The sequence below is a fragment of the Bos mutus genome, chromosome 9 (genome assembly GCF_027580195.1).
Source record: "Bos mutus isolate GX-2022 chromosome 9, NWIPB_WYAK_1.1, whole genome shotgun sequence".
Lineage (NCBI taxonomy): Eukaryota > Metazoa > Chordata > Mammalia > Artiodactyla > Bovidae > Bos > Bos mutus.
The window spans coordinates 80,531,514-80,556,539 of record NC_091625.1 but is presented as its reverse complement, the minus strand read 5'-3'; the positions used below and the strand labels follow the sequence as shown (position 1 = coordinate 80,556,539).

Sequence of the window (25,026 nt, the reverse complement as noted above, 5' to 3'; positions counted from 1 at the left end):
TTTTAAAAAGGAAAGCAGTTTAACCAAAAGCTCTTGATGAAGCTGAACAAGATGGCCCTTAGGAATCCTTAGTCAAATATTTCACTGGGTAGGCGCAGTTGATTCATTAGGCTACCCATGCAGAGTGCATTGGATCATTTCTTCTCAAAAATATTCTTTTGCAATTGTGTACCTCTGAACTACATATGCCTTCTTAGAAACCCAGAGATGGTTTACAGATGCTAGATATATTTAATAGTCATTTTTTTAATGTAGCTAATTCTACTGACAAAACCTTATTTTCACATATTAAAAACAAACATATTGGGTAAAATATATGGTAGCTTAAATCTGGGTCCAATTGTTGAAACAAGAAGACAAGGCAGGAAGACGTTCTTTCCTTGCCAAAATTTATACTTTATAAATTAGCCCATAAAACCGTATGAAACCATTGGCTCTATGGTGCCAAGGAAATAATATATCACAGGGAAACAATAATAAGCACAAATGAACAGGCTTTTGTCAAACAGCCTCAAAGAAAAGGATAAACAGTGATTTCTGAGTCACATAATGCCTAAGTCCCTTTCTCATTTTTGATGTATTATCCTAAATGAGAAACTGTGGCCAGCTTGGAGTTCACGTATATAGCTGAAAGTGTCTATCAGGTGAATGATAAAAAGCAAGATTGGGTCTGGATTGTCAAAAAATTTAGAGTACTTGCGAAAAGCTTCACGATCAGAGTGCTTGTGTTCAAGCCCAGATGGCACCATTTCCTAGCCATGGACTTCAGGCAAGGGACCTAGGAAATGGGAACCCTGTCGGTCAAGCTGTACGACAGAACCCTCTTCTGTGGAGTAGGAATGACAGACATTCCTACCTTTGGGGACTCTGAGGATTAAATAACAGACTACAGCCCTTAGTCTGGTCCACAGCAGTACGTAGGAGAAGCAAGTTCTCATTCATAGACTTTTCAGGCTCTTGAGTTGCTATGGGTTTTGTCACTATGGGAAGGGAGACGGCGAGAAGTTTCAGAAGGTAAGCTATAAATGGAACTGCTGGTCCCCAGCAACTGAACAGCTGGAAACAAAGAAGAAAGGCGACAGCAAATGTCTCCAAGTGTGCGGCAACTTCTTTAGAACTCTACGGTAATCTGAGAGGGAAATCTACATTCTACAGGTAGAATTTCTCTTTTTTTTAACTTAATGAAAATGATTTTTGGTGCTTCCCAGGTGGAGCTAGTGGTAAAGAACCTGCCTGCCATGCAGGAGACATAAGAGATAATGGGTTTGATTCCTGGGTTAGGAAGATATCGTGGAGGAGGAAATGGCATCTCACTCCAATATTGTTGCCTGGAAAATCCCATGGACAGAGGAGCCTGGTGGGTTACAGTCCATGGGGCCAAAAGAGTCAGACATGACTGAGTGACTGAGCATGGCAGCACAGCACAGAAAATGATTTTATTGTAATGATTATATGTTTATTTCAATGTGCAGTAGAGAAATATAACCAGCATGTCAGTTCCCATCATAGATATTATGGTTAGGACAAAGCTAACCCTGAGTATTTAAAGCATTTTTCAAATGCAAGTTGATTAAAGGTAAACAATGCAGGTCCCAGTTGAGACTCTGGTTCATAAGTGATGGAGGTCGGGGAATGCCAGGTAGGGGCTTTCACCTGCCTGACAGTGCTTTGGGCTTTTGTTCGGGGGCTGGGGATCCTCAGGATTCAGGGCAGGTAGACATGCAGGGACTAGGGAGCGAGAGTGTCAGGAGCAGCATGGGAACCTGAAGGATGCTCTCTGGCCCTTGGACCACTCTTCCGTCTCTGCAGTCAGAGACAGCAGCCTGGGCTGCAGGTGTGATTTAGGAAGTAGCACGGCCCAGGATGTGACCATGGGGAGTGGTGGACCAGTCAGACAAAAATATTACCCTATCAATGATTCTAGGGACCATCTTCTTTTGTTGACTCCATGCTAATTTTGACAGCCATCTCCTGGGCGTGAGCACTCGTGTTATTTTCTTGGCATGGGAGCGCTGAGGCTGTTTCTGTTAAGTTATTTGTGTTTGTAGGAAGGCTATCATTCTAATTTCATAGTTGACTGTGAAGGTGAAGAAAGGGGAGGGGCCCTTCTTAGGATTAAGAGGTGAGGTGATAAAAATGGGCCCAGAAAACTCTTCTCCACACGTGCCTTGCTACCTGGGCACACCACTCATCTATGCTGAGGATTCTTTCCTATTTCACGTCCCTCCCCAGCCTTTCCTTGGGAAACAACACGCAGTGGTGGGAACTCAGAGAAGCAGAAGAGCAGATGGGATGGAACGGCCTTTTCTGGTTCCCTCTGGGACACAGCTCCCTTCATTTCCCTCATGTTGCACCAAACCTCTGGGGCCACCACAGCCCAAACTTCTGGTACATATTGGTCCTCATGGGTAAATGAAGCACAGACCTAAGCAACAGGGTAAAGGGACATTTTGAAGAGGGAAACTTCTTGGGAAAGTTTTTTCATCAGTGCTTAGCAGACAGAGGGCAGGGCCACCTGTGAACTGTGGGTACACACAATCTCTCCCCTCACCATCTCTCATCTTCCCACCTTCCCACCTGTGTCTCCAGGACACATCCCCCTAAAGCCAGAATCATGCCTCCACTTTTGTTCCCAGGAAAGTTTGAAAAAGGCAGGATGAATGAAAGTCCTATCTGGGACTGGCTTTGTGGCAAAATAAGCAAATCATTAGCATGGTAATTGCACAAGGAAAAGTTAATACATTTTGTGTAGGTGGAAAGTCTACTAGCTTCTTCCTTGGGGGGAAATGTTCCTTTTCATATTGGCTGATTTAACCCAGCACATTTTGATCCAGCTAAAACAGGTAAGAGTTACCTCAAAACGCCCACAGGGGCTGTGTAGTAATTTCAGGAACACCCACACAGCAAATTGTTGTTTCTTTTTCTACAAACAAGGAGATGGTTCTGAGGCAGAGGATGGCGGGGAAGGGTTAAGAGAGAAACTGAACTAGAGGGGTAGGGAGGGAGGGAAATATGCAGAGAAGGAAGACAAAAAATGAAAGTGTTCCTTTTTTCTTTCCTTAAAAAAACAAAAAAGAAGATATTACTGCATCTTGTTCTTGGTCTCCCAAACAACAGCATACAAAAGATCCTGGTTTGGGGCAGGGGGGCTCATATTTTTGAGAACAGGAATCATATACATTATTAGTGTAACTGAATTAACATTAATTATGATAATTATTTGGAGAAGGCAATGGCAGCCCACTCCAGGACTCTTGCCTGGAAAATCCCATGGACAGAGGAGCCTGGTGGGCTGCAGTCCATGGGGTCGCAAAGAGTTGGACACAACTGAGCGACTTCACTTTCACTTTTCACTTTCATGCATTGGAGAAGGAAATGGCAACCCACTCCAGTGTTCTTGCCTGGAGAATCCCAGGGACAGGGGAGCCTGGTGGGCTGCTGTCTGTGGGGTTGCACAGAGTCGGACATGACTGAAGCGACTTAGCAGCAGTAGCAGCAGCAGCATGATAATTATTGGGCTTCCCTGGTGGTTCAGATCGTAAAGAATTTGCCTGCAATGCAGCAGACCTGGGTTCAATCCCTGGGTTGGGAAGATCCCCTAGAGAACGGAATGGCCACCCTCTCCAGTATTCTTGCCTAGAGAATTACATGGACAGAGGAGCTTGGCAGGCTATACGGCCCTTTGGGCTGCAAAGAGTTAGACACGACTGAGTGACTAACCAGAGAAGGCAATGGCACCCCACTCCAGTACTTTTGTCTGGAAAATCCCATGGACAGAGGAGCCTGGTGGGCTGCAGTCCATGGGGTTGCTAAGAGTCGGACAGGACTAAGCAACTTCACTTTCACTTTTCCCTTTCATGCACTGGAAAAGGAAATGGCAACCCACTCCAGTGTTCTTGCCTGGAGAATCCCGGGGATGGGAGAGCCTGGTGGGCTGCCATCTATGGGGTTGCACAGAGTCGGACACGACTGAAGTGACTTAGCAGCAGCAGCAGCAGAGTGACTAACACAATCAATGTTAATTATTAATAGCATAATTAACTAACAATTCTACTTTTTCTCGATCATATATTTCAAATCTATATTTTGCTTATGGATATAAGTATGAGAAAAAGATATCTTCATTTTCTAAGATATATCTGTGGCCCTTTTGCCCAGAGAGAGTGGGAACTCTATGAGTTGGTCCAGAGGACATGATACTTCTCTATAATTTCTAGGGGACTATTATTTCTTTTTAATTGGAGGATAATTACTTTACAATGCTGTGTTGGTTTCTGCCATACAACAACATGCATCAACCATAAGAATACATATGTCCCCTCCCTCCTGAACCTCTCTCCCAACCTCCACTCCATCCTATCCCTCTAGGTTGTCACAGAGTACCAGGCTGAGCTCCCTGTGTTATAGAGCAACCTCCCATTAGCTACGATTAGAGGCAGATTTTACTCACTGAACCTGGTATCTACATATCTGAGTTGCTGGACTAAAGCAGGGCTACCTGTGACGAATTTTGTATGGACTTTCAGAAAATGAACATAAGCCATTTAGTCAATCGTGTAACATAAGTGATTTTCTTTGAGAAGAATTTCAAATGTCAGATTTAGATAACTGTTCATGATAATACTGCTGAGACTGCACCCAAAAAAAAATGGTATTGGCAGAGACTGAATGGAAAAAAAAAAATCTGCCTTTCTTGGCTCAGAAAATATCCATGATTAGTTGCATTGGTTTTATAGTATATATTTTTATATCAACACAGATAAACAATAAATTACCTGAAATTCTATTAGTTTTTACCTATTTTACATGTAGTTATTAGTCTCAACAATTGTTAATTCTATTTCTTGAAACTAGCGATTTTGTTTCGGCAGCAGTATGACTAACCCATAAGGCACATTAAGATAAATCATGAATAAGCCCTCATGGTGACCTCATTCCTTGCTTCTCCTGCTTGCTTTCCCAGCATTCTATGCAGCTGGCTCGAGCCACATGACAGTCCTCACCAATGAGACCTATGGGGATGCTGGCTGATGGAGCTTCTGAGAAAGGTTTATTTGTACGACGAAAAGACAAACCCTTTGAGGAGAGCTCCCTTAAGAGTGTCTTCCTCTCTCTGCCTTGAGCATGGTTGCAAAGCATATAGTATGTGGTGGTTCATCAGCCCAGAGATTGAAAGTAGCAAGTTCAAAGAAAGTCAGCACTCCAGAGATAGAAAAGTAGAAAATAGAAAATACATAAGCTTCAAATGATAATACTGAGCCATACTACCCTAAAACTTCCTGCTTACAGACTTCTTATTTTATGAGACCCTGAATATATTTATTGTTTAAACCACAGTTGGTTGGATATTCACTCAAAAAACACTAAATTATTTAGACATTGCTTCTGATGCTTGGGTTATAGCAGTAAGCCAAACAAACAAGCTCTCTAACCTCACAGAGCATGTACTAAGTCAGAGAAGACAAACCAAATAAAATAAACATATAATGTGCCTGGCAGCAGGAATCATGATGGAGAATACAAAGCAAGTTAAGGGGACAGAGAACGACAAGGGCTAATTTATAAAGTTTATTCATGGGAGCTGTTCTGAGGTGAAATAATTTGAGCAGTCTTGAATGATGTAAAAAAGTGAGCCAGGTGAGTATCTGGCAATACTCTGTTTCTAACAGCTGAAAGCATCACTAACTTACACGTCCAGTAAGTTTTTAGTCATTATTCAAAACAGAGCTCTGATATCATCGTTTCTGGGAAGTCTTTCAGGACTTTCTACTCACTAAAATAAATTCCTTCTTCTTGTAGGTTGCTGCTGCTGCTACTAAGTCACTTCAGTCGTGTCTGACTCTGTGCGACCCCACAGGCGACCCCACAGACAGCAGCCCACCATGCTCCACCATCCCTGGGATTCTCCAGGCAAGAACACTGGAGTGGGTTGCCATTTCCTTCTCCAATGCATGAAAGGGAAAAGTGAAAGTGAAGTCGCTCAGTCGTGTCCGACCCTCCGTGACCCCATGGACCGCAGCCTACCAGGCTCCTCCGTCCATGGGATTTTCCAGGCAAGAGTACTGGAGTGGGGTGCCATCGCCTTCTCCATCTTGCAGGCTACTTCTATACTTATATGTATTGTTATACTCTTCATGTCTTCTTTTAATTCACTTGTTGAGATAACTTATATAAAGTCACCTTCTCTAGACTGTGAGACCCTGAAGGGCAAAATCAGTCACTACTGTCTTGGCTCCTAGCACTACCTGGGAAGCTCCATACACCCATAAATAACTACTGATTTGAACAGAACTTCCGTTCTTTGAATGCTCTGCCTATAAACGAGTGGGTTATAGTAAAATTTTGTTAAAAGTGAAGTCACATTTTGTGTTGAAGGAATTTGTTTTGCAAGCTGACTTTGCTGTGTTAGCATGAATGTGTACAAATTAAATAGTTCAACTACGCAGAAAATCTTTGGTTTTCATTTAGCAGAGAATATATAAGACGGTTAAGAAGCAACTCAGTTCCTTATCAGGTATATCTGACTGGTCATATTACGTCCTTGGTCTTTTGAAAAGACTATCAAAAAGGTGATCATAGGCAACTAACCTAGGTTAGGTAATGATCGTCTTCTGAGCATTTCTCCTGGAATGGGAGGAAAATGCTCCTTTTGCTTACTGATCTTGAATGAATCCTCATCTCTAAACCTTCCCCCTTGCACCACTCAATGCACACTCATTTCAGCACAGGAGTAAAGCCTAAGACTGGCTCAACATCAAAGAACAAGGTTTAACCATAAAATATGACCTAGCAGATATTATGGTTAAACCTAGTTCTTTGATGTTGAGTCAGTCTTAGGCTTTACCCCTGTACTGAACTAGGTTTAACCATAAAATATGACCTAGCAGATATTATCGGAGAAGGCAATGGCATCCCACTCCAGTACTCTTGCCTGGAAAATCCCATGGGTGGAGGAGCCTGGTAGGCTGCAGTCCATGGGGTCGATAAGAGTTGGACACGACTGAGCAACTTCACTTTCACTTTTCACTTTCATTCATTGTAGAAGGAAATGGCAACCCACTCCAGTGTTCTTGCCTGGAGAATCCCAGGGGCAAGAGAGCCTGGTGGGCTGACATCTATGGGGTCACACAGAGTCGGACACCACTGAAGTGACTTAGCAGCAGCAGCAGCAGATATTATATTCTTAACTTCAAAGTTGACTAGAAAGGGTATTGGAAGAAACTTAAAACATCAATGAAGGCTTAAAGAAAAAATAGAAAAGTTTGATTTTAGGTATTTGTGTGAAAATTTAATACAGAGAGGATCAGGAGATATTAAGTGTATTTAATCCCAAGTTTTCCCTTAATATCAAAATAGAAGAAAAGACATTTGCTTTTATTTTCAATCTCAAATGGAACCAAATTTCCTTCCTTTGTGTTATGTTAACATACATTGATATTAGTAACTAATATTCATTAATAAGTTTGTTTTCCATTTAAGCCAATCTCTTACCTCTGAAAATCAGAAATGAACATTTTTTTAAATTGTAGAAGTATTACAATCTAAATTCACATGCATCAAAAAATTTTTCTGAAGGATGGCTTAGTTAGCTAGTGTATCAATAAATGAAGAATTTGAAGAATCTTGTTTTGAAAATAATTTCTAGACACTTTTTCTTTGAGTATGCACCTAAAATTTCAATTTCCATTTTCCATGTTTCCCAAAGAAGCAGGTACCATACAGTTCCCATCATAAGCAAAAGTGAATTTTACAGGGATCTAGACTAGGTTGTTCCATGTCAAATCTTCATAAAATCTTTATAAAAACATGATTATAACACCAGAAAAGAGTTACTTAACAGCTCTAAAACTAAACTCCAATGAAAGCCTCAAATTCCAGTAAAGCTCATCCAGGCACATGCTGGTTTGCTCACAATATCTTGGATCCCACCCTAGGTTAGACCAGATTCAAATTTACAGGACTTTCTCAGATGGTTCCCTATTTTTTGAGACTGGTACATCCTCATCGTCACCCACCTGCAAAAATTAGTTAAGCAGCAATCTCACATTGGGTAGAGCTACCTAAGTGAGGCCAGGGACAAAGGTGTACCAAGAAGGTGGTGAGAGTGGATTATGTGCATCCTGCATGCGGAGCAGCTGTGGATGAATGGGATGCACAGACTTGAACTGATGGAAAATATGATTGTTCTTCATCATTAAATGAGCTGCTTAGGCCTACAGCTGGGGACCTATTTAGGACTTTTGAAAGAGGCAATTTAATACTCATCATACTCATTTTTTACTACTCTTATTTTCTTTTTATTTTTGGTTGAAAGCCTTAGCCTGTTCTCTTAACTAGAAGAGTATCTGCCAGCATGAAAGTCAACGGAACTCACGGGAGACAAAAGACATTCTTGGTTTGATTGCTCCTAATAAACTTCAGTGCTTCCAGACCACATAATGTCATAGAATTATTTGTAATGCTTCTTTAAAAGGGTGACAGGGTTCAGAAATGAACTGCACATGGTAAGATGAGCCTCCCAGGGGTTGTCCCTGCAAAAATGAGCTGCAAGGCTTTGGGAGTGGTGGTGGTTTCCGGCCATTAGCATCACTAATCAAGGCCAGCTTTGCATTTATGGGAATCTACACAAATCAGGATGATACATGCTTTGTTCACTCAAGCAACCCTGCCTGGTTTCTTCAAGGTTATGCTGAAACAAAGCTTCACCTCAGTTATCTTGGGTTGGAATGCTTCATTACTTTTATATATCCTTGAGAGAGACAGACTGCATGAAGTAGAGGCATCAGGTCCATGGGTCACAGAATCATACTTAGCGCTTCATGCGCACATAAAACAATTACTGTAGGCTCTCAATTAACCTCGTTATTGGAGGAAGCATTAGTGGAGAAAATACAAGTCCTAGATAACCTACCCGGGTCTTTCTTGCTGCCACATTTGCAGCTGAGGTGAGAGAGACAGAAATAATGGAAATGTCCGGAAAAGCCTAAGGTGGAGAGGTCTCTTTGGGAAACTTTGAGCAGCAGTAATACATTCAGCTGCCATTCTGCCCTCTTTTCAGGCCCACTGCCTTTTTGCTTTGTATGCTAAAAGTCTCTTCAGTTTCATGTCCAACTCTTTGGAACCCTATGGACTCTAGCCTGCCAGGATCCTATCCTCTGTCCATGGGATTCTCCAGTCAAGAATACCAGAGTGGCTTGCCATGCCCTTCTCCAAGGGATCTTCTCAACCCACGTTGAGATCGAACCCATGTCTCTTATGTCTTCTGCATTGTCAAGTGGATTCTTTACCACTAGCACAAGGGAAGCCCTTTTGCCCTGCACCAAGAAGCAAAAATGACATTGCTTTCCCCTTCAAACTTGTGGTTGACAAAAGTGTGGAGCTGAGAAAGCTGGAGAAGGCAGCAGAGGAGGTCTTCTGTGAGGCTGGCAGTCACCTGGCAGTCAGAGCCTGGAGGCCCTGGGGACTGACCACAGACTTCTAAGTGGAGTCTCTGCATCTTCCTTCTTCAGAGGTTCAAGCCACGTCCCAGGCTTTCTGGGTGCAGGGAGAGTGCTGGGATTTTCCCTTTAGCATTTTGACTGTGTCAACCAACATGATACAAGGTGTTCAATTACAAACGTTATAACCAGTCATTTGCATACATAGGCATTCTTACACTACAGATTCCTACAAGTCATGGGCATCACTGCTATTTCCATCTGTCTGATGTAACGAACCCTTTGGGTTGGTTACCTCCCTCTCAGGCCAAGAGCCACAGGAAGAGTAAAGATGACATCTCTTCAAGTGATTCCCAGTGATGCTGCTTCAGGAAGGGCTCATATGTTAACAAGGAAGAAAGTCTGAAACTACTGTGGAATTCCAGATCCTGGGGGAGATATAGAAGGGCAAGGGAACCTCTGAAGTCACAGCAGAGACTAGGGCTCATTTGAAAGGAAAGTTGGGAAGTAGAGAGAAAGACAAGGGAAATATCATTAAACTGTATGTTTACATGCAAAAAAAATTGGATAAAAATGATTGTTAGTGTCTCATTGCTCAGTTGTGTCCAACTCTTTGCAACCCCATGAACTGCAGCACGCCAGGCTTCCCTGTCCTTCACTGTCTCCTGGTGTTTGCTCAAACTCATGTCCACTGAGTTTAAAATTATATAAAAATGGTTATAAAGAGTCAAATTCATATCCTCTGAAAATATGACTTTATAATAAAATTAGTGGAATCTAGGAAGAAGGCATTTATCAATCTTTTTTTTTTTTTGGCCTCAAGGAATTTCTGTGTGTTAGTTCAGTTGCTCAGTCGTGTCCAACTCTTTGCGACCCCACGAATCACAGCATGCCAGGCCCCCCTGTCCATCACCAACTCCTGGAGTTCACCCAGACTCACATCCATCGAGTCGGTGATGCCATCCAGCCATCTCATCCTCTATCGTCCCCTTCTCCTCCTGCCCCCAATCCCTCCCAGCATCAGTCTTTTCCAATGAGTCAACTCTTCACATGAGGTGGCCAAAGTACTGGAGTTTCAGCTTTAGCATCATTCCTTCCAAAGAAATCCCAGGGCTGATCTCCTTCAGAATGGACTGCTTGGATCTCCTTGCAGTCCAAGGGACTCTCAAGAGTCTTCTCCAACACCATAGTTCAAAGGCATCAATTCTTCGGTCTCAGCCTTCTTCACAGTCCAACTCTCACATCCATACATGACCACAGGAAAAACCATAGCCTTGACTAGACGAACATTTGTCGGCAAAGTAATGTCTCTGCTTTTGAATATGCTGTCTAGGTTGGTCATAACTTTCCTTCCAAGGAGTAAGCGTCTTTTAATTTCATGGCTGCAGTCACCATCTGCAGTGATTTTGGAGCCCAGAAAAATAAAGTCTGACACTGTTTCCACTGTTTCCCCATCTATTTCCCATGAAGTGATGGGACCAGATGCCATGATCTTCGTTTTCTGAATGTTGAGCTTTAAGTCAACTTTTTCACTCTCCACTTTCATTTTAGAGTGTGAAATTAGGTAAAGAGACACAAAAAATCAAATGCCAGAGTAAAAAACAATGGAAAATGCAAGGCAATTACAGGCCAGGATTCTTCCTTATATTAAACAGAGAGACAGAAAGAGAACAAGAGAAGGGCAGAGGAGAGGGAGGCTCCAAAAAGCTCAGGAAAAATAGAATGCTAGTGACTATGAAAAGGAAAGTGGCTCATTTTAACAAGGAAAATTATGACCCAAATATTGACTATAAAGTATCAGCAGGCAAGAAAAAAATAAGAGTTAAAGAAATTAGTGAAACAGCACATCTCTGATTCATTATTTATTCTTTATATTCCTCTGTGAAGTTCATCGGCTAGGAAAGGTGTATACATTATATCATGAAAATATGATATTACGACTTTTGGCTCAAAAAGGAGCATAATAAAGGCATTATGATGTCTCCTCTGTCTTTTAAAATACAGAGAAAACAACAAACATAGTGAAACACGGGAGAAAATATTGGATATACTCAAATCAAACAAACAAGCAAACAAAAAGACTCCCATTCTTTTTACAAATCACAAAGCATGCATGGACTAAATTCAGGAAGGACATTGAAAGTGGACAAATATCTCAAGTCTCAAACAGGATAAAATGTTTTAGGCTAAAGTAATGTCAGAGGCCTATATGCAGATCAGGAAGCAACAGTTGGAACTGGACATGGAACAACAGACTGGTTCCAAATAGGAAAAGGAGTTCATCAAGGCTGTATATTGTCACCCTGCTTATTTAACTTCTATGCAGAGTACATCATGAGAAACGCTGGGCTGGAAGAAGCACAAGCTGGAATCAAGATTGCCGGGAGAAATATCAATAACCTCAGATATGCAGATGACACCACCCTTATGGCAGAAGGTGAAGAGGAACTAAAAAGCCTCTTGATGAAAGTCAAAGAGGAGAGTGAAAAAGTTGGTTTAAAATTCAACATTCAGAAAACTAAGATCATGGCATCTGGTCCCATCACTTCATGGCAAATAGTTTGGGGAAATAGTGGAAACAGTGTCAGACTTTATTTTTTGGGGCTCCAAAATCACTGCAGATGGTGACTGCAGCCATGAAATTAAAAGACGCTTACTCCTTGGAAGGAAAGTTATGACCAACCTAGACAGCATATTCAAAAGCAGAGACATTACTTTGCCAACAAAGATCTGTCTAGTCAAGGCTATGGTTTTTCCAGTGGTCATGTATGGATGTGAAAGTTGGACTGTGAAGAAAGCTGAGACCGAAGAATTGATGCTTTTGAACTGTGGTGTTGGAGAAGACTCTTGAGAGTCCCTTGGACTGCAAGGAGTTCCAAGCAGTCCATTCTAAAGGAGATCAGTCCTGGGTGTTCATTGGAAGGACTGATGCTAAAGCTGAAACTCCAGTACTTTGGCCACCTCATGTGAAGAGTTGACTCATTGGAAAAGACTCTGATGCTGGGAGGGATTGGGGCAGGAGGAGAAGGGGACGACAGAGGATGAGATGGCTGGATGGCATCACCGACTCAATGCACATGAGTTTGGGTGAACTTCAGGAGTTTAGTGATGGACAGGGAGGCCTGGCATGCTGCGATTCATGGGATCGCAAAGAGTCGGACACAACTGAGCGACTGAACTGAAGTGAACTGAATGTTATAAATGTCTAGAGGGCATATGCAATGAGCCTTTGATTAGAGTAGCAAGACACACAACTTAAGCTCATAGAGACACAGTCTGACACCACATAACAGAAGCGGGCAGAGCAAAGAGGAAAGGATAATATTGTATTTCTATTTGACTTTGTATTTTGTTACTACTGTATTCCTTCTAATCAAGGAGGATCCCCAGAATTAGTGACATGCCTATAGAAATTCCAAGGCAGTAAACTGGAAAAGGGAATGCCTAACCACTCCAGAATTTGGTGGATAGGTCCATGGGGTTGCAAAGAGTCAGACATGACCGAGTGACTAACACTTTCACTTCAAGCAGGTAAAAAGTAACAGAAAACACACAAACTTGGATTTTCTAGATAATTCTTTCAAGTAGAAAGTGTAGGTCTTTATAGTTTATGGCATTGGAAATTTTCTCTTAGATAAGTATTCTCATAGAAGGTGTTTGAATTTTATAAGGCAAGTCTAAAGAAGGAAATATTGAATAATATATAAGGTATTTAACTCTGTTATGTTAAGTAACCAGTTTTGAGAGATCTGCTAGATGGCTTTAACCTGAGCAAACATCTAGATTTTTGGAGGGTAAGGATGAATGAGGAGACATACAACCAGATCATACTACTTTCCTTGTCCTGTTGTTAAGAGTTTAAGGGTTACTTCATTCCAAGAAGACACAACTCAGTATGCAGAAAAAGCAATTCAGTAATAGTCTTGGTGCCCACTAACTGGTCTTAGAACAAGTGTATAGAGGCTTCAGCCAGGTATAAATGTGGCAAATATGAGTAAGAGCCATTGGAAAGATTTAAAAAGCAACTTTCTGAGCCTACAAAGGACCGTGACTTGGTACACGGGTTTCTATTTCTCCGCCTGATTTCTATCAGGTGGCCGATGAAAGTTCTGTATTTGAATTACACAAAATGCTCTTAATTGTTATCACAATTTACAAGTGTTCTCTCATTCTTCTGGCTCTTCACAGGTTAAAATCTATAGAGTCTCATGGTGCCCTGGCCCTCTATGTAGAGATGATGGGCGATTAACAAATCAGTGAAGGAAGTTAAGCTAGGGAGGGAATCTAACTGAAAACAATGGAAATCAATGGAGCCAGAGTAGAATCAAACATTAAGCGGCATTTACTTAAGTGATATTAGCTAATGGCACCACTGAGTAAGTGAAGAAGTATGAGCTATTACTGACTTCCTCTCCCAAGTTCAAAAATACAAGAATGATCACAGACCCATACATTTTAAGTCTGGGCTGCTTAAGAAACCATTACAGGTTGAATTGTGTCCCCCTAAAATTCCTCTGCTGAAGTCCTAACTCTCAGTATCTTGGAACGTGATTTAAAGAGGCAACGTCTTTAACGAGGCAAGTGAGATTAAATGATGTCATTGAGGGCCAGTATGACTGTGTCCCTCTAAGAAGGGGAGATTGGGACAGGGATACACAGAGGAAAAAGCATGTGAAGATACAGGCGAAGGAGGCCATTTGCAAGGCAAGGAGAGAGACCTCCGAAGAAATCAACCCTGTGGACACCTGGATATCAGACTTGCAGCCTCTAGAAATGGGAAAAACTAAATTTCTGTTGTTTAAGCCACTCAGTCCGTGGTGCTGTGCTATGGCAGCCCCAGGGCAGAAGCCTATAATTAGCCGTTTTCCCTCTGAGAAGTCTAATATAAGACTCATTTCTTTTGTGGTTAAATGCGATTTACTTCATACTCACAACCCCAACAGGAAAGGCCAATACAGCTAGCATCCAGTCCCGGAGAGAGATGAGCTTCTTGAGCTGTCTTTCCTGTTCTTGGTTCCCACTTCCTCTAGTCAGAAGACTGGAAAGATCAGTCAGCACACAGATGCCAAAAAAGACAGCTTGGATAACCTGGAGGGAGACAATGATTGGTAGTAAGTCAATAAGATAGAAAGAGACCCAACCTGGAGAAGAGCAAACCAGCTATACCTCTGCAACATGACATAGGGTAAGAGAGGATGAGAAGCATATTTAAAGACCTGGCCCTGCAAACAGAGAAAGACTCAGATATTTACAACTTGCTATCGTAGGTGAGAAAATCCATCTTAAAACACTACTTCCATTTTTGCTAAGGACAAATGCAAAACATGCGCGAGCAGAAACTGGTATCAGTTCTCAAAATGACATATTCCTTATTTTAAAACATCACATCTGTGGTTTAGTAATATTGACTAGTGCAATTTAACAAACATCTAAAAAGTGCAAAGAAAAAGATATAATAAATGAGACAATTAAGTCTGAATGTGAAGAAACCTTCCTATGATTTAGTCTCTTAGGGTCAAAATTTTTTCTACCAAAGGAAGTGGTAGAAAGCTTCTAGTCCTTGAGTCACAGAGAAATCAACTGAAAGCAATCAACAAGCCTGAAACAGAGCAATTTTCTGTTTTCAAACTTGAACTAAATGACCTCCATCTGAAGTTTTCAATCTTTATGAAATAAGATCTTTCCGAAGTAAGGTAAACTTACCCATTTTCCCCCAAAACGTACAACAACTTGTACATTCCAAAATCAATTACAAATTGAATTACTTGCATAGCTATGTTTACTTGGACCATCACAGAGACCATTGAAATGCTAGAGCCCAGATATTCGTGAAATTCCTAAAGTGAGGGTAAAAGTGTTGGTGATCCAGAGGTACGAGTGAAGGCAAGCAGAATACTGTAACATAACTTGGCAGATGGTAATTCTAATTATGCAAAGGGCAGAAAATATATTCCATGGGCTCAAAGTCATACCCATTTAGCACCAAGAACATATTCAGGGGAATTTTTCTAGTTCCATTTACAAGAAATAATTTACTGATGATGTATTTGTACAAGATACAATTTTGTTCATTATGGTTAGAAAACATAACAAAATAATTTTCTTGGTGGATTATCATCTTGGCAGTGGAACGAATCTGTGAAAGTTCTGTTCCTCATTGAGGCACAGGACAAAGGGGGAGAAGGACCCTCAAAATTACTTGGTTCTATCTCTTGGAGAAGCACAGACACACTCAGTTTTGTTAACCATTCTGGTTAAATTTTTATCTAAGCTGCTTGAAAAATTCCCAAATATGAAGATTCCATCACCAGGTAATATACCAGGCTCTTTTGAAATCAGCAAACCCTATAGTTATTAGTCATTCTTAGCCAGAATAATGTTCTATTCTTCTTCATAACTTGGCCTACTTTTGCCTTCAATGACTTAAGATTTCTTGCTTTTCTACAAACGAGAAAAACCAGAGAGGGAGAAGCTAAGACTGCCATATTGAGCATGGCACAATTAAAAGTGTTGGCAAGAATCATGCTATGATGACCAGAAATAATTTAAATGACTCAGGGAATAATTTGCCACTTGGGAAAATTTTCCATCGCACATCTTAATGACTTTAGATGTTAGACCTTTATGTCAACCCTAATGGGGTTTGAGAAATTGGGGAATAATACTGGAGAATAATAATTTCTATTATAATCTGGTAGTGAACATATTAAAAAGTGTCATCCCTTATCAATAATCAGAGAAATGCAAATTTAGATCACAATGAGATAGCATTTTTCTCATCCATGTAACTATCGACTACTGTAATTTAATTCTGACAGTACCAAGGGTTATAAGGATGGAGAATAACCAGAATTCTTATGGTAGGAATGAAAATTGGGAAAACCACTTTGAAGAAAAACTGTTAGTGGCTAGTGATCTAAAAATTCATTTACTCTTTTATCTAGTGACTTCACTATGAAGTCACATCTACAAGAAAGTTAATTTCAGCATTCACTGCTTCAATAAATGAATACAATCTAAATCTCTTAATAGTTGACTAGATAAATCATGCTAGTCATACAATGGAATTCTAAGCACACATCAATTTTTCAGTCTCACAACAAAATACTAAACAAACAAAAAAGGAAACAAAAAACGCTGCATATTGATACCATTAAAACAAATGTCAAAAAATGCAAAGATAAATTCAAAGATGCATGCATATGAGGTAAAATATGAAGAAACACATGGAATTAATAACACGAAAATTAAGTACCTCTACAAGGAGGATGAGATTGAAGGAAGGACAGAAGGGCCTCAACTATATCAGTATTTTATTTCTTAAGTTGATTATTGGATACGGAAGTTTATTATAGTCTTCTCTATATATTTCATTATTATGAAACATTTCCAAATAACTTTAAAAAGAATGGTTTTCTTACTTTTGGAATATGGTTAACTAGTTTCTTTCAATTCCCTTCCTTCCAAATCAGTTTCCTCTAGTTTTAAAGATCAGCTAATAGTAGCAGAATTTAGTGAGCTCCTACTCAAGTGAGTTAGGTGAATTTTAAAATTCCATGGTCAAGTAACAGGTACCATATTTGTCTCCTACCATAAACTAGACATTTGTACTAAATATAGAAATCAATTTTTCATATATTGGGCTTTTCCCCTCTGTAATCAGCCAGAGGAACCTGTTTCTTAAAGGGCTCACATGATGAGATCAGGCCCACTGTGGCTAATTCTCCTTGGTCATATAAAGTAATGTAATTAAAGGAGTGATCAAACTCACAGGATCTTCCAAAACCCAGTGGGAGGAGATTATGCAAATGTGAGTATCACTGAGGGTCATTTGAGAATTCTACCCCCCATAAACCCATTCTCAAGAGCCCAATTAGGATATACAGGTATTCAAGTTCTGACCAAACACAGAAGCCTTATAGACTACAACAGGCATTCAGTAGAGACCCAAGACACTTAATACTTAAACAGCAGTGCTAAGATGGCCCTGGAATAAAGGTGACTCTAGATCTAACCCAGCAATATTTAAAAACAAGCCTCAAAGAAAAAACAATCAGGCTGATCTATGAATAACTTAAATACTTGCAAATATAAAATTCTATACTCCTTAAAGGAGGAGAACAAAATCCAAACATTTAACAATATCCAACATCCAATCAAAAATTACTAGACATGCCAAGAAACAGTCCTTTAACCAGGAGAAAATGAATTAAATAAAAATAGGTATAGAAATGACAGAAATATTGGAATTAGAATACAAGAACATTAAACAACTAAATTAAATTAAGAAGTTAAATGAAAACAATGAGAGGAAAAAAATGTAAAGAATCAAACTGAACATTAAAAGTGAAGAAGATATTACCTGAAATTAAAAAGTCACTGCATGGGAATAATAGATTAGCTACTACAGAAGAGAAGATTTAAAATTGAATACACAGCAAAAATAAACCATCCAAAATGAATCAAAGAAAGAAAAAAAGACTAAAAATTAACAGTACCAAAGACTCTTGAGAGTCCCTTGGACTGCAAGGAGATCCAACCAGTCCATCCTAAAGGAGATCAGTCCTGGGTGTTCATTGGACAGACTGATGCTGAAGCTGAAACTCTAATACTTTGGCCATCTGCTGCGAAGAGCTGACTCATTTGAAAAGACCCTGATGCTGGGAGGGATTGGGGGCAGGAGGAGAAGGGGACGACAGAGGATGAGACGGTTGGATGGCATCACAAACTCAATGGACATGGGTTGGGTGAACTCCAGGAGTTGGTGATGGACAGGGAAGCCTAGTGTGCTGCGGTTCATGGGGTCACAAAGAGTCGGACATAGCTGAGTGACTGAACTGAACAATGAACTGTGAGAAAATATCAAGCAATCTAATATACATGTATTAGAGCCCTGAAGACACAAAAGGTCATGTAGAAAGAATATGTGAAGAAATAATGGCTGATGTTTTTCCAAATTTATTGAAAACTATAAACCCACAAGTACAAGAACCTAAGTAATGGAGCATGTACAAAGAAAACTACATAGGCATAGTGCAATAAAATGCTGAAAATCTGTGAAAAAAGAGGAAATCTTAACAGTCACTACAGAAAATGGCATCGTGTACAGAAAAATAAAGATTAAAAATATCTCAGACTTCTAAAACAAAACAAGCCAGAAAACAGTACAATGATATCTTTAAAGTTCGTAAGGGGGAAAAACCCTTAAGTCAAAGGTGAAAGACTTTTTCAGACAAATAGACAAATAGTCAACAGACTTTCACTAAAAGAAATGTAAAAGGAATTGAGAATATGATACCAAATATAATTTCAAATTTAAACTAAGCAATGACAATTGCTAAAATAGTAAATATGTGGATAAACATAAAAAAATCTTATCTTCTGATTTGTTTTATTTTTAAAGATAAATGACTACTTAAGGCAAAAATATAACAATATATTGTGAGGTTTTAAACATATTTGGAAATAAAATTATGACAATCATAGCACAAAAGATAAGAAGGGAGGAATGGAAGGCATACTGCTGTTCAATTCTTAGTTACATATAAAGTGGTATAACATTATTTGGCAGAAGACAGTGACAAGTTAATGATGCATATTATAAACCCTAGAGCAACCTCTCAAAGAATAAAATGGAGATCTTCAGCTAGTGTATTGGTTTTCTGTGCTGAAAGACAAATAACCACAAACTTAGTAGCTTAACACACAAATTATTAGTTTACAGTTCTTTAGGTCAGAAGTCCAGGTAAGTTAGTCTGGCTTCTATGCTCAGGGTATCACAATAGCAAACTTACAGTATTGGCCAAGTTGGGCTTTTATTTGGAGGCTCAAGAAAAGGATCTACTTTCAAGCCTTGAGCCTTAGCTCTTTTACACTATAAAACTGAAGTTTATATTCTCTTGTTAGCTGCCAGCCAGAGTCACTCTCAGCTCCTTGTATCTGCTCTCCAATCCATGTACGATGGCTCCTTCCATACTCAAATCCAGAATATCAATTACTCTTTATGCTTTGCTAACTGCTAAGTCACTTCAGTCGTGTCCGACTCTGTGCGACCCCACAGACGGCAGCCCACCAGGCTCCCCGTCCCTGGGATTCTCTAGGCAAGAACACTGGAGTGGGTTGCCATTTCCTTCTCCAATGCGTGAAAGTGAGAAGTGAAAGTGAAGTCGCTCAGTCATGTCCGACTCTTAGCGACCCTATGGACTGCAGCCTACCAGGCTCCTCCGTCCATGGGATTTTCCAGGCAAGAGTACTAGAGTGGGGTGCCATTGCCTTCTCTGCTTTATGCTTTAGATCTTTTTAAATCTCTCTTCTGTTTTCCTCTTCTGGCCAGAAAAAGCTTTCTAATTTTAAGGGCTCGTGTGATATTAAGATCAGGCCCACATGGATAATATTCTTTCTTAAGGTCAACTCTTTGTATATCAGTGTAATCAGAGGAGCAATAGCTCATTCATTCACAGGTTCCCAGGATTAGAGTGGGACATCTTTGGGGGCCAATTTAGAAATTCTAAATTCTATCTACTGTAAATAATAAACAAATACTAGAAATAAAATGGAATATTAACAATATCAAAGTAATCTAAAAGAAGTCAGAAATTGGGGGAAAGAAACAAAAAACAGATGATACAGAGAAAAGAAAGTAAGACAGCAGACTTTAATCCAACAATGCCTATAATTACATTAAATACAAATGGTTTAAAGTTTCCAATTAAAAGGCAGAGATTGACAGATTGCATTTAAAAAACAAAGAGCACTCCAAGAATAAAGATGTGGACTTGTTAAAAGTAAATGGATATGAACACTAATCATAAGAAAGATGAATAGCTATATTAATATCAAAAGAAGGTTTCAAGATAAGCAATATTACCAAAAATAAATCATGATAAATGGATCAATTCACTAAGAAGGCATAATGATCTTAAATGTGAACTACCATAGTTGAGCTTCAAAATGGAGGGAGCAAAAACTGATTTAACAGAGGTTTAAATTGCTCAATAAGTTTTTTAAAAATAAATAAATGATTCACTTGTTCTTGGAAAACATATGCTTTTATGAAGATTTAAAGTGCAAATGAAAGGAGAGAGATAGAATCTCATATTCCAGAAGAGAAAAACAAAAGTTCTGCAAATATAAATGTAATAGTCTAAACATTTTGCCAAATTTAGATTAATGGTATTATGAAATCTTATACATCTCTACAGCTGATTCCTCTTCTTAGCCACTGGTGTTGCTAACACAGCAGTGCCCTTGCCATTACCTGGTGGCCACCTGTCACTGTCTGTAGGTCTCTCCAGTGGCTCTCCCCTGCTTATGACCACACTATGGCTGCCATGCCTTAACTGCTGTGGAAGACCTCCCCAAAGAATGTGGGAATCAGAGAGAGGAGATACCACAAAACAATTTTCTCCCAATTTCCAAACATCGGGAGACACAGAGGGATGTTGGGTATTGCTATCTTTTTTTTAACTCACACTGGCTAATACTCAAAAGATAATACCTAAAAATTATGGAACAGTCCATCATTTCCTGCAGAGAAGCAAGGATTGACTTTTGGTTATTTGTTCATTTAAGAAGCAGTTAGTCAATATTGTTAAACTATTTATATTTCTGCCACTTTGTTAAAATCTGACTTGTGCTGAAAGCTAACAAATCACATTAGAAACATTTCACTCTGCTGCCTATATGTATCATGCTGTCCACTGCAACTTAAAATTCATGAAGTTAAGAATGTAAAAGTCACATAAAGATGCACAAGTGAATCTTAAGTAGGATTCCCTTGAAGCATTATTCAGCTCCAGCCATTCTGCAGAGCTGGCATTTTCAAACCATCAGCTCAGCATGACATACATATACACCATCTGGCTTTGAGTTCTTAGCAGGCTGCTTGATCTTATTATTTTGTATCACGTGTAGAAATGAAGTGGTCAAATGTATCATATCTCTCCAAAAAATATAAATAGAAATCTATCAGAATGGGGAAAAAAAAAATCCCAGGATATTTTGCAGTCATTCCAGCATTTATTCCTCTAGAATGTTCTCTACTGTTTAATTCGTTCTGCATCTTCCATCCAACTCCTCAACTTTCCCTGGCAGAAAATCACAGCTTATTTACTGAGTCATTTTATGTTTAGGATTCACTTCCACAAGTGTGGAAATGTACCCAAATTCCATTCATGTCTTCATCTTTCTTGACATGAGTATCTTTATTAAATTAACATTATTTTCCTTTTTCTCTGGAATGCACTAAACTATTACAATTCTGTTTGTATTAGAGGGAAAATTCATTAGACTTTTAACATTTATTCCCAAACATATAGGACATAGTTTATTGAGAATGGATTTTATTTCATTTCACTAGGTCAACTTCAATATCCCTAATTACATGTAATTGCACCAAAGCTATAGTCTCTATATCAGGTTATGTCATTACTTCAGTTGCTAATTTTTACATTTCTGAATAATTGGCCAAACTCAGGCAAGAACCAAGGATGCACCAAAACAGGAAAAGTAGCATAAGAAATGGAATCATATGAACTTTAAGACCAGTAAAGGTGTCTTGACCTTTGGGAGTAAGATTCCTTATAAATCAACGTATTGCATTTTTCTCATATTTTACTTTCATAAGATTAATGCAAAGAGTACCATAGTGCTTGTTTTGAATATTTTGCTTATTTTGAAGTTAATTTTTAGACACAGCAGACAGAGGAAACAAGAAGATGGAACTCTGAGGGGTGGCAATGAAACTGGAGTGATGTGGATCATGGAATGAAGGAAAACTGTGGAGAGAACAGATGGAAAGAAGGCAGTGAGATTTATAGGTGTCATAAGGGAAGGCCTGGAGGAGTCCTCTATATGAGGACAAGAGCATTAATTAAAGGGGAGATGATAAAGAAGAAGTGAAAAATCTATCTAAGCTCTTCAGTAATCAGAGAATAACATTACGTAAACTCTAGTAAACCAGGAAAGAATGGAATAGACAGACAGATGGAACATGCCTATATAACATACATGGCACGTGGTGTGTTTGTGTAACTTCTCCTATGCAGAAGGGTGAATGACACATTTGGAGAAATGGTGCGAGCTGAAGGCCTTTCAGTTTCTCATACATCATGTGGCACTGTATAGTGAAGAGTGAAAGTCGCTCAGTCGTGTCCGACCCTTTGCGACACCATGGACTATACAGTCTGTGGAATTCTCCAGGCCAGAATACTGGAGTGGGTAGCCTTTCCCTTCTCCAGGGGATCTTCCTAACCCAGGAGTCGAACCCAGGTCTCCTGCATTGCAAGCAGATTCCTTACCAGCTGAGCCACAAGGGAAACTCAAGAATACTGGAGTGGGTAGCCTTTCCCTTCTCCAGGGGATCTTCCTAACCCAAGAATCGAACCCAGGTCTCCTGCATTGCAAGCAGATTCCTTACCAGCTGAGCCACAAGGGAAACTCAAGAATACTGGAGTGGGTAGCCTCTCCTTTCTCCAGGGGATCTTCCTGACCAAGGAATCGAACCGGGGTTCCTGCATTGCAGGTGGACTCTTTAACAACTGAGCTGTCAGGGAAGCCATGGCACTGTATAGCATAAACAGTTATTCTGTTTTCAGTTCATAAAACTTTCAATGTAGTTCTTGCTCAAAACCAATCCATGGCAATAAATGTATTCAATAAAGAGTGAATCTGAAGGAGTGAAATACCATGTTGAAAGAATACAAGAGGTACAAAATAGCAGTACCATAAAACACAATCTTCTAAGGGACTCCCCCTTCATTCCACAAGTGCCTTACTTTTTAATAGTGCATAACTCCTTCTTATTATCAAGAGTGAATGCCAAAAGTAGTTTGGCACCAAGGGACAGTGACTCAATATGAAATCAGATGAGTGAATTCGGCAAGGATTTCTTCACACGGGTTTCCAGTGCCTTCCTTGCTAGAGACATCTGAACATCTCTGGCAATTCTACAGAATGGAGCCCATCAGGTACATGGAAGGCATCATTAGTTACATGTTTGAATGCTACTCTGTAGAGAAACCAATGCATTAAAAGGTACCACAAGCTCCTTCTGCCTCCTTCATCCTCTGAGACTATTCCCATCAGACGTACTGCCTGGTGAATTTTCCGCCATACCCTTGGAGAGAGTTAGCCTGGACAAGCCAAAATGGTTCTCTCACTCTAATGACTGTAGCTCATTTTTCTAAATCCGCCATTTAAGTGATGTGCTTCAAGCCCGAGTATTTTCAAGGAATCTTCACCACAAACATTTTTGAGGAGATGGACTCATTGCATCATCAAGCCCGTGGTTTTCAGAATGCGATTTAGAGCCCTTGCCCATGTACACAGACATTGACCTCATACTGCTCTATCTCATTACTGAAAATCGATGAAATCAGCTGAAAGTCACCACTGGCAAGCAATCTATTCAGACGGAAAGAAAAATAAGCTTTTCAGTCAGAAATAATGCACTTAGATAAGCTACTTTGGAAAGGAAATCTTGTCCACAAAATTTGTTTACAAACATCACAGAATTGTTTTCAATAAGTAGCAAGGAGAGCAGTCATCTGAAGAAAGCCTTGCATGCCCCTTCACAAAGTAATGGGTGCAATCATTCCATGTTCTAGCAACATCCTGATAAGAGCACTGCAGGGTTCCTTCTGGGGATTCCATTGTAATCTGCAAATAAGGACAGAAAATTCCCCCTGGGTGTTTCCTGTGTTCCACTGACTTCAGAAGCTACCCCAAACTTTTTACAGGCTTAAAGATTTTTTTCAACTATTAATATTAGCATGAATCTGAATTAAACACACTATTGATTCATTTAACAAATATTTATTAACTACTACATACAAAACACTTAGTAAACTATTAATGCAGCAACACAGACCATTAAATGATTGCACGCTGTGAGCAAATGTGAATGTACCTGGAAATGTCTAGCCTCTAACTTAGTGGCATCTGCGTTTACTAAATGCACAGTAACAGTGGTGAACAATTATTTAAAGAAAAAAGATGTTGTATCTTTAATAACACAAATTTGTTTCAAAGTGCATTAGTTTTCTAACACTGTAAAACTGGCTTTATCCAAGTAAATGTTTACTTGTGCAGCAAAATATTATTAAGTGGCAAACATAATCATTAAAGAACTAGATAATTCTGAAATCTAAATAAAAGGAACTGAATTAAGATCAAACCAGATGCTAAGTTATGACATGAAAGTGTTAGCTACTCAGTCATGCCCAACTCTTTGTGACCCCATGGACTGTAGCCAGTCAGGTTGCTCTCTCCATGGAGATTTTCCAGGCAGGAATACTGGAGAGGGTTGCCATTCCCTTCTCCACAGGATCTTTGCGACCCAGAGGCTGAACCTGGGTCTCCTGCATTGCAGGCAGATTCTTCACTGTCTGAGCCACAAGTGATGACATAAAATCAGATAATCATACATAACCCATGCGCAATCTATATATAACAAGCTAAACTATGTGCATTAAGAGCACATACTTCTGCAGGTAACACTGTATTAATTAAGCCCATTAGAAAAACATGGTCCCTGTCCATAGATGTTTCTGCTTTAAATACTTATCAATCTATTGATTTTGGTCTAACA

General features: G+C 39.7%; 1 protein-coding gene across 3 annotated transcripts in view; it reads right to left on the bottom strand.

The window, feature by feature from the left end:
• The window catches only part of AIG1 (androgen induced 1), a 272,128-nt gene that overhangs the window by 173,622 nt on the left and 73,480 nt on the right, over positions 1-25,026 (bottom strand). For all 3 annotated transcript variants that reach the window (XM_070376791.1, XM_070376786.1, XM_070376785.1), the window contains one exon: positions 14,370-14,525. In XM_070376791.1, the coding sequence (XP_070232892.1) occupies positions 14,370-14,525 (156 nt within the window). The remainder of the gene's footprint in view (positions 1-14,369; positions 14,526-25,026) is intronic.